Source organism: Buteo buteo, chromosome 30 (assembly GCF_964188355.1).
Source record: "Buteo buteo chromosome 30, bButBut1.hap1.1, whole genome shotgun sequence".
Lineage (NCBI taxonomy): Eukaryota > Metazoa > Chordata > Aves > Accipitriformes > Accipitridae > Buteo > Buteo buteo.
In genome coordinates this window covers 373876-383824 of record NC_134200.1, presented here as the reverse complement: position 1 = coordinate 383824, position 9949 = coordinate 373876, and the positions used below count along the sequence as shown (strand labels likewise).

The 9949-nt window shown below is 55.4% G+C and overlaps 1 protein-coding gene across 1 annotated transcript; it reads left to right on the top strand.

Moving 5' to 3' along the window:
- The first annotated feature begins 65 nt into the window (after positions 1–65).
- OSGEP (O-sialoglycoprotein endopeptidase) lies at positions 66–6087 on the top strand. Its single transcript, XM_075018610.1, has 11 exons — positions 66–281; positions 868–987; positions 1217–1392; positions 1730–1825; positions 1921–1970; positions 2951–3029; positions 3138–3203; positions 4149–4239; positions 4816–4891; positions 5284–5382; positions 5987–6087. The coding sequence occupies exons 1-11, from the start codon at positions 167–169 to the stop codon at positions 6024–6026; spliced, it is 1008 nt and encodes a 335-aa protein (XP_074874711.1). The 5' UTR covers positions 66–166; the 3' UTR covers positions 6027–6087.
- Positions 6088–9949: the final 3862 nt, after the last annotated feature.

Here is a 9949-nt window from a genome sequence, read left to right as displayed (position 1 = left end):
CGGAAAGGGGGCGGGAGGTGGTGGGGGGGGCAGAGAGCGCGTCACTTCCGGCGCGCCGCAGGAAGTGACGCGACTCGGGCGGCGGCGGCGGCGGGAACCGGCGCGCGGCGGCGGCGGGAAAAAGCGGCGGCGGCGGGAGGGGCGGCGGTGACGTCACGGTGACGCCATGCCGACGGTGCTGGGGCTGGAGGGCTCGGCCAACAAGGTGGGGGCGGGGGTGGTGCGCGACGGCGTCATCCTCAGCAACCGCCGCGCCACCTACGTCACGCCGCCCGGCCACGGTGAGGCGCCTGACGTCACTACCCGAGACCCCTCCCCCCCTTTCCCGCGCGGGCAGCCCTCCCCTCTGACGTCACTGCCGGCCTCGACGGGATCCCCCGACCCCCCCGTGACGTCACGTCCCCTCCCGCCCCCCCCCCACGCCGTGATGTCACCTACCGCGGGACCCCTCCCCTCCGTGACGTCACTCCCCCCCCGACCCTTCCCCCACCCCCCTCCCGTCCCGTGACATCGCTCCGGCTCTTGATGTGTCCTGTGATGTCACGCCCTGCCCCCGTGACGTCACTCCCCCTGGGAGCCCGCCCCCTGTGACGTCATTCTTGCCCTGGAGCCCCCCTCCCCGTGACGTCACTCACCCTGGGAGCCGCCCTGTGACATCACTGCCAGCTCCCCCGCCCCTCTGACATCACCCCTGCTCCTGTGACATCACTCCCCCACCCCTGTGAGATCCCTCCCCCCGGCATCCCCACCCCCTGTGACATCACAGCCCCCCCCGGCATGACATCATCGCTCTGCCCCCTCGGTGACCCCGTGACCCTCGCTGACCCTGTGACCCCTAACCCCACCCCCTTCCCCTCCCCCCCCCAGGCTTTGCCCCTGGCCCGACCGGGCGCCACCACCGGGGGGCGGTGCTGGGGCTGGTGGCCGACGCCCTGGCCGACGCCCAGCTCCGCCCGTCCGACCTGGACGCCATCGCCTTCACCAAAGGTGACACACCCCTCCCCCTCCCCCCTCCCTCCTTGGGGCCGGGCGAGGCCAGCGGTGGGCGGGGCCTCCTTCCCCAAATATGGCATGGCGGAAGGATCCCCCGCCTCCTTACCGTCCTCGTCACCCCGTTCCCGCCCCCTTCCTCGGGCCCCGCCCCGGCCACCACCCGTTGGGGTGTGGGCATGGGTGTGGCAGGCGTGGGCGTGGCCTGATGGGGCGTGCCCGCCAGGGCCGGGCATGGGCTCGCCGCTGTCGGTGGTGGCGGCGGTGGCGCGGACGCTGGCGCAGCTCTGGCACCGCCCCCTGGTGGGCGTCAACCACTGCGTGGGCCACATCGAGATGGGGCGGCTCCTGGGCCGCGCCCGCGACCCCCTCGTCCTCTACGTCAGCGGCGGCAACACCCAGGTGCGGGGCGGGGACGGGGACACGCCCAGAGGGGACACACCCGGAGGCGCCGCCCTGGGGTGGGGGCACGGGGAGGGGGTGGGAGCCGGGGAGGGGGCGGGGCAGCATGTGGTTGGGTGTGGTGAGGCGTGGCGGCACGGGGTTGGATGTGATAGGGTGTGGTAGGGCGTGGCGGGGCGTGGTAAGGCGCGACGACACAGGATAACATCTAATAATAACGTGTGGCGGCGCGCGATAGGGGGTGGCGGCGCGCGATAGGGCGTGGCGGCGCGCAGGGAGACGCGACATCACGCGTGACGTCACGCTCGTGACGTCACGCACGCGCGGCCCCGCCCAGGTGATCGCCTTCTCCCGCCGCCGGTACCGGATTTTCGGGGAGACGCTGGATTTGGCCGTCGGCAACTGCCTCGACCGATTCGCTCGGCTCCTGCAGGTGGCCCCGCCCCCTCGCCGAGGGCCCCGCCCCCTCGCCGAGGGCCCCGCCCGGGTTTAACCCCGCCCCCTCGTTGTCTCTAACCCCGCCCCCAGATCTCCAACGACCCCAGTCCCGGCTACAACATCGAGCAGCTGGCCAAGAGGTGAGGGGCGGGGCCACCCCCTTAAGAGACCCAGAACCCCTTTAATAGACCCCAGACCCCCTTAATAACCCCCCAAAACCCCTTTAGTAGACCCAAAACCCCTTTAAGAGACCCAAAATCCCTTTAATAGACCCCCCAAAACCCCCTTAATAGACCCCAAACCCCCTTCATAAACCATAAAACCCCTTTAATAGACCCCCAAAACCCCCTTAATAGACCCCAAACCCCCTTAATAGACCCAAAACCCCCTTAGTAGACCCCCAGACCCCTTTAATAGACCCAAACCCTCCTTAAGAGACCCAAAATCCCTTTAATAGACCCCCCAAACCACTTTAATAACCCCCCAAACCCCTTTAATAGACCCCCAACCCCCTTACTACCCCTGAAATCCCCTTTAGTAGACCCAAAACCCCCTTAATAGACCCCAAATCCCTTTAATAGACCCCCAACCCCTTTTATGGGACCCCCAGACCCCCTTAAGAGACTCTAAACCCCCAAAACCCCTTTAATAGACCCCAAACCCCTTTAGTAGACCCACAAGACCCCTTTAATACACCCAAAACCCCTTTAATAGACCCCAAGCCCCCTTAATAACCCCCCAAAACCCCTTTAATAGACCCAAATCCCCTTTAATAGCCCACCCAAAACCCCTCTAATGGACCCAAAACCCCCTTAATAGACTCTAAACCCCTTTAATACCCCCCCCGACCTCTTTAGTAGACACACAAGACCCCTTTAATAGACCCCCAAACCCCTTAGTAGCCCCCCCAACTCCTTTAACGGACGCCCAAAACCCCTTTAATAGACCCAAACCCCCTTTATTAGACCCCCCAAACCCCTTTAACAGCCCCTAAACCCCCTTAATAGACCCCAAACCCCATAACCCCCCCCAAACCCCCTTGATACCCCCCCAAACCCCTTCAATACCCCTCCACCCCCCTTTAACAGCCCCCCAAAACCCCCTTACTACCCCCCCGCAGGGGGACGCGGTTGGTGGAGCTGCCCTACGTGGTCAAGGGGATGGACGTCTCCTTCTCCGGGCTCCTCTCCCACCTCCAGGTAAGGGACCCCGCGGGTGGGGGGGGACACACAGGGACCCCCCCCAACCCCCGTCACCCCTTTCCTCCTCCTCCTCCTCTTCTTCCTCCCCCCCTCTCCGAACTCCAGGCCGTCACCCCCAAACTTTTGGCGTCTGGGGAAGCGACCGTCGAGGATCTCTGCTTCTCCCTTCAGGTGGGAGCCGGGGGGGGGCTATTAAAGGGGTTTGGGGGGTATTAAAGGGGTTTGGGGTCCAATAAAGGGGTTTTAGGGGTCTATTACGAGGGGTTGGGGGGGCTATTAAAGGGGTTTGGGGGTAATTACAGGGGTTTAGGGTCCAATAAAGGGGTTTTGGGGGTCTATTAAGAGGGGTTGGGGGCTATTCGGGGGGTTTGGAGGGCTAGTAAAGGGGTTTGGGGGGTTATTAAGAGGGTTGGGGGGGCTATTAAAGGGGTTTGGGGGGTAGTAAGGGTGTTGGGGGGTATTAAGGGGGTTGTTGCAGGGGATTTATGGGGTTTGGGGTCTATTAAGGGGGTTTGGGGGGCTGTTAAAGGGGTTGGGGGTGTTAAGGGGGTTTTGGGGGGTATTAAGGGGGTTTGGGGTCTATTAAATGGGGATTGGGGGGTTGGTAAAGGGGTTTGGGGGGTATTAAGGGGCTTTGGGGGTAATTAAGGGGGTTTGTGGGGTCTATTAAGAGGGTTTGGGGGCTATTAGGGGGGTTTGGGGGCTATTAAAGGGGTTTGGGGGTCTATTAAGGGGGTCTGGGGTCTATTAAGGGGGTTTGGGGGGCTATGAAAGGGTTTTGGGGGGCTATTAAGGGGGTTTCGGGGGGCTACAAAGAGGGTTTGGAGTCTATTAAAGGGGTTTGGGGGGGGTGTTAAGGGGGTTTGGGGTCTATTAAAGAGGTTTTAGGGGCTTCTAAAGGGGTTTGGGGGCTATTAAGGGGGTTTGGGGTCCAATAAAGGGGTTTTGGGGGGCTACTAAGAGGGTTTGGGGTCTATTAAAGGGGGTTTGGGGGGGATATTAACAGGGTCAGGTGACCTGGGGGGGGTCACGTGACCCTGGGGGGGGTCAGGTGACCCTTGGGTGGGGTGGGCGGTGGTGACACTAACGAGGTCGGTGCCACTAACGAGGTGCCAGGAGACGGCCTTCTCCATGCTGACCGAGGTGACCGAGCGGGCGTTGGCCCTGACCCGGGCTCCCCATTTGCTGCTGGTGGGGGGCGTGGCATGTACGTGGGGGTGCCACGCCCAAGGGGGCGGGGCTAGAGGGGGCGGGACCTATAGATATGGGGGTGGAGCATAGGGATGGGGGGTGGGACCCACGTCTATGGGGCTGGGGCGGGTGGGGGGCACCTGTATATAAAGGGTGGGACCCACATCTATGGGGCTGGGACCCATATATATGGGGGGGACCCACATCTATGGGGCTGGGGTCCATAGATGTGGGTCCCACCCCACATCTATGGGGCAGGACCCACATCTATGGGGCTGGGATCCATATATGTAGGGTTCGGATCCATATATGTGGGGTGGGACCTGCATCTATGGGGCAGGACCCACATCTATGGGGCTGGACCCACAGCTATGGGGTTGGGACCCACATCTGTGGGGCTGGGAGACATGTATGTGGGGTGGGAGGCATAGATGCATAGCTGAGACCCACATATGTGGGGCTGCATCCTACCTGTAGGGGCTGAGACTTACATATAGGGGTCGGGACCCACAAATATGGGGCGGGACGCGGGTCTGTGGGGTGGGACCCACATCTATGGGGTGGGGGGTGACCGGGGCATCCGGCTCTTCAGGTAACCGCCGCCTCCAGCAAATGCTCCAGACCATGTGCCAGGCCCGAGGGGCCCAACTCTGCCCCACGGATGAGAGGTGGGGCCTGGGACCCACATCTGGGGGGCTGGACCCACATCTGGGGGGCTGGACCCACATCCAGGGGATTGGGACCCATATTTAGGGGGCTGGGATCCATATTTAGGGAGCTGGAGCCATATATATGGGGATGAGACTCACATAGATGGGGCAGGGGACCCGCCTCTGTGGGGCAGGACCCACATGTGGGGGGCTGGGACCCACATCTGGGGGGCTGGACCCACATTTAGGGAGCTGGACCCGTATACATGGGGATGAGGCTCACATATATGGGGTCGGGAGCCACGTCTATGGGGCTGGACCCAAGTCTATGGGGCTGGACCCACATCTGTGGGGCTGGACCCACACGGATGGGGCAGGGGGACCCAGGACTTTGCTCTGCCCACCCCCAGGTACTGCATCGACAACGGGGCCATGATCGCTCAGGCCGGTTGGGAGATGCTGAGGGTGGGACAAGTGACCGAGCTCGCCCAATCAGGGATCACCCAGAGGTGAGGCGGGGACCCAGGCATCTGGGACCCACATATGTGGGGCTGGGGCCCCTATACGTGGGGCTGGGATCAAGATGTGTGGAGCTGGGACCCGTATATAGGGGCTGGGACCCACATGTAGGGGTGGGGGATGTATATGTGGGCCTGGGACTTCCATACAGGGGTGAGACCCACATCTATGGGAGCCGGGACCCACATATGTGGGGCTGGGGGACACTTCTATGGGGCTGAGACCTCCATGGAGGGGGTGGGACGTACGTATAGGGGGTGGGACCTATGTATAGGGGCTGGGACCCACATCTATGGGGTGGGGCTGACATTTATGGGGCTGGGACCCATATATATGGGGTGGGACCCACATCTATGGGAGCCGGGACCCACATATGTGGGGCTGGGACCTGCATATAGGATCGGGACCCACATATGTGGGGCTGGGGGACACAGCTATGGGGCTGAGACCTCCATGGAGGGGGTGGGACCTACGTATAGGGGGTGGGACCTCCATGGAGGGGGTGGGACCTATGTATAGGGGGTGGGACCCACATCTATGGGGCAGGACCCACATCTATGGGATGTGACCTCTGACCTCTCCCCCCTCCCCCAGGTACCGGACGGACGAGGTGGAGGTGACCTGGAGGGACTGAGCTGGCCACGCCCCCGAGCCCAAGCCCCGCCCACTCAATAAAGTCCCAGCCCTCTCCCTCAGCTCTTGGCTCCGCCTCTTTTTTTGACTATAAGGGAGGGGGGAGGAGCTCCCGGATTCCTGGCTCCTCCCACCCCACCCCATAGATGTGGGTCCTGCCCCATAAGTGTGGGTCCCCCATTGCCCCCCAAAACCTCCCCCGGGGGCGGGGAATCCAGCCGCAAGCCCCGCCCCCCAGCTGCCACGCCCCGGCGAGCCACGCCTCCCACCCATCCCTCATTTGCATACCCTCCGCCCACCCCGTTCTTCATTTACATTCCCTCCGCCCTTCCGCTGGTGGAGAGCGCCAAGGCCAGGCCACGCCCCGAGGCAAAGCGTCGACCAATGGGAGGGCGGAGGGGCGTGGCGAAGCGGAGGGGGCGATGGCGCAGAGGCGGGAACGGCTCAGTCTCTGGCGGGACGGCGGAGGGAGCGGATCGTGGCGGTAACCGCGGGAAGGGCGGGGGGAGTCGCTTACCGGTCTCCGGTTTCGGTTCTCGGTCTCCGGTTTCGGTTCCCGGTCTCGGCTCCCGGTTCCCGTCGCGGTTTCCCTTCATTCCCTGCTTTTAAAACCCATTTTCCCTTCATTCCCCCATTCTTAAACCCTTTTCCCTTCATTCCCTGCTTTTTATCCCATTTTCCCTTTCAGTCCCCGATTTTTTAAGCCATTTCCCCTTCATTCCCCCCTTTTTAAACCCCTTTTCCCTTCATTCCCCCCTTTTTAAACCCCTTTTCCCTTATTTTCCCCTTCATTCCCCCATTTTTTAAGCCATTTCCCCCTTCATTCCCCCCTTTTTAAACCCCTTTTCCCTTCATTCCCCCCTTTTTAAACCCCTTTTCCCTTCATTCCCCCCTTTTTAAACCCCTTTTCCCTTCATTCCCCCCTTTTTAAACGCCTTTTCCCTTCATTCCCCCATTTTTTAAGCCATTTTCCCCTTCATTCCCCCATTTTTTAAGCCATTTTCCCCTTCATTCCCCCCTTTTTAAACCCCTTTTCCCTTCATTCCCCCCTTTTTAAACCCCTTTTCCCTTCATTCCCCCATTTTTTAAGCCATTTCCCCCTTCATTCCCCCCTTTTTAAACCCCTTTTCCCTTCATTCCCCCCTTTTTAAACCCCTTTTCCCTTCATTCCCCCCTTTTTAAACCCTTTTCCCTTCATTCCCCCCTTTTTAAACCCCTTTTCCCTTCATTCCCCCATTTTTTAAGCCATTTTCCCCTTCATTCCCCCATTCTTAAACCCATCGGGGATCTGCGCTTCTCGGTTTCCCCCATTCCCGACCCGCGTTCCCCCCGTCGCCGTCAGCCTCGGGCGATTCGGGGTTTTAACGGTGTCGCAGAATAAAAAAATTAAAAAAAAAACAAACCTAAACGGCTCCTTCTTCGCCCGGGGGAGGAGAACGGTTCGTTCCTCCACCGGATTTTGGGGAGTCGGACAAGGGGGAGAGCGATGGCGGGAAGCGGCTCCGCGGGGAGGGCGTATTTGCGCAGTTTCGTTTAAAAAAACCCACGTTTTTCCTCACGTTTTGCAGTTTTTACTTCAGTTTTCGGGTTTTGAGTTGTTTCGCGTCGGTTTTATGGGGTTTCTGTGGGGTTTGGGTGTAATTTGGGGTTTTTTTTACCTCAGTGTTGATCCGCTCCACCCCAGTCCCTTCTCCATGTCGTCGTCCCTCCCCCCACCCTTAAAATTTATTTTTTAAACTTTTGTTTAGCGTATTTTTTTGTAATTTCTCTCTTTTTAAGTATTTTTTTAACGTTTTTGTCTCTTCTGATGTTTTTTTCAGGTATTTTCCTCTCAGGATAAAGCAGGGAGACGCTGGTGATGGAGTCAGCTTTGCTGAGAAATGTTTTATTTCGGTTTTTATACCCTTACAAATGTTTAATTTTGGGTTTTATGCTCTTAGAAATGTTTAAATTCTGCCCTTAGACCCTTAGAAATGTTCAATTTTGGGGTTTAGACCCTTAGAAATGTTCAATTTTGGGGTTTAGACCCTTAGAAATGTTTAAATTCTGCCCTTAGACCCTTAGAAATGTTCAATTTTGGGGTTTAGACCCTTAGAAATGTTCAATTTTGGGGTTTAGACCCTTAGAAATGTTTAAATTCTGCCCTTAGACCCTTAGAAATGTTAAATTTTGGGGTTTAGACCCTTAGAAATGTTCAATTTTGGGGTTTAGACCCTTAGAAATGTTCAGTTTTGGGGTTTAGACCCTTAGAAATGTTTAAATTTTTGCTCTTATACCCTTAAATGTTTAATTCTGGGTGTTATAACCTTATAAATATTTAATTTTGGGTTTTATACCCTTACAAATATTTAGTTTGGGGATTTATACCCTTACAAATGTTTAATTCTGAGTTTTATGCCCTTATAAATGTTTAAATTCTGCCTTTATACCCTTATAAATGTTTAATTCTGGGTGTTTAATAAATAAACGTTTAATTTCGGTTTCTATGCTTTTACAAGTGTTTAATTTCTGTTTTTATGGCCTTATAAATGTGTAATTTGTGTGTTTATGTGCGTGGGGTTTTATAATTTATTACAATTTTGTTAAAGCAAGGGGGTTGCCTCAGGGGAGGTTGAATTGAAACCCTCCTGATTGGAACCATTTAATTGGATAATTAGGAAAAAATGGGTTGGAAATAATTAAAAAATGGATTTAAGGTAAGAAACAATAAGGAATATAAAGGGAAAAAGGGTTAAAGGGGGGAATGGGTTAAAAAATGGGGAATAAAGGCAAAAAGCATTTGAAATATGGAATATAAAGGGAAAAGGGATGATGGGTTAAAGCAGGAATAAATAAGTGGGAAATTAATTCAAAACGGAATAGATATTCTGGAAAGAAAGGGGAAAAGGGATTAAAAAATGGAATTAAGGGAGAAATGGGTTAAAAATAAGGAGTATAAAGGGAAAATGGGTTAATATGGGGAATGAAATAAAAGGTTGGGGAAAGGGTTTAAAAAAGGCGGGAAGAAATAGAAAATTAAAAGGGGGAAATTTTTATAAGGGAAAGGGAACATTGATGGGAAATTAAGGGAAAAAGGATTTAAAAGGGGAATGTGGAGAAAATGAATTAAAAAGGGGGAATAAAGGGAAAATGGGTTGAAAATATGGGGAAGAAAGGGAACATGGATTTAAAATGAGTATAAAAGGGAAATGGGTTAAAAGGGATTAAAGGGAAGGTGAATTTAAGGAGTATAAAGGGAAATTGGGTTAAAAAAGGGTGATTAAAAGGAAAATGGGTTAAAAAGAGGAAATGGAGTTAAAGGGAATGAAGGGAAAATGTTTAAAAAAATGGAGAATGAGGGGAAAAGGGGTTAAAAATCAGAATGTGGGGAAAATTGGGTTAAAAAAAATCGAGGAATGAAAGGAAAATGGCTTAAAATGGGGAATGAAGGGAAAATGGGTTTTAAAAGCAGGGAATGAAGGGAAAATGGGTTTAAAAAGGGGGGAATGAAGGGAAAATGGCTTAAAAAAGCAGGGAATGAAGGGAAAAGGGTTTAAAAAGCGGGGAATGAAGGGAAAATGGGTTTAAAAATGGGGGAATGAAGGGGAAAATGGGATAAAAAGCAGGGAATGAAGGGGAAAATGGGATGAAAAACAGGGAATGAAGGGGAAAATGGGATAAAAAGCAGGGAATGAAAGGAAAATGGCTTAAAAAGCGGGGAATGAAGGGAAAATGGCTGAAAAAATTGAGGAATGAAGGGGAAAATGGGATAAAAAGCAGGGAATGAAGAGAAAAGGGTTTAAAAAGCGGGGAGTGAAGGGAAAATGGGTTAAAAAGGGGGGAAAAAAGCCTAAAGCCTTAACGCATCAGCCAGCACCGACCCGCCGCCGTTCCCGCCGCCGCCGCCTCTGAGGCGAAGCGGGAGGGGGCGTGGCCGGGGGGAGG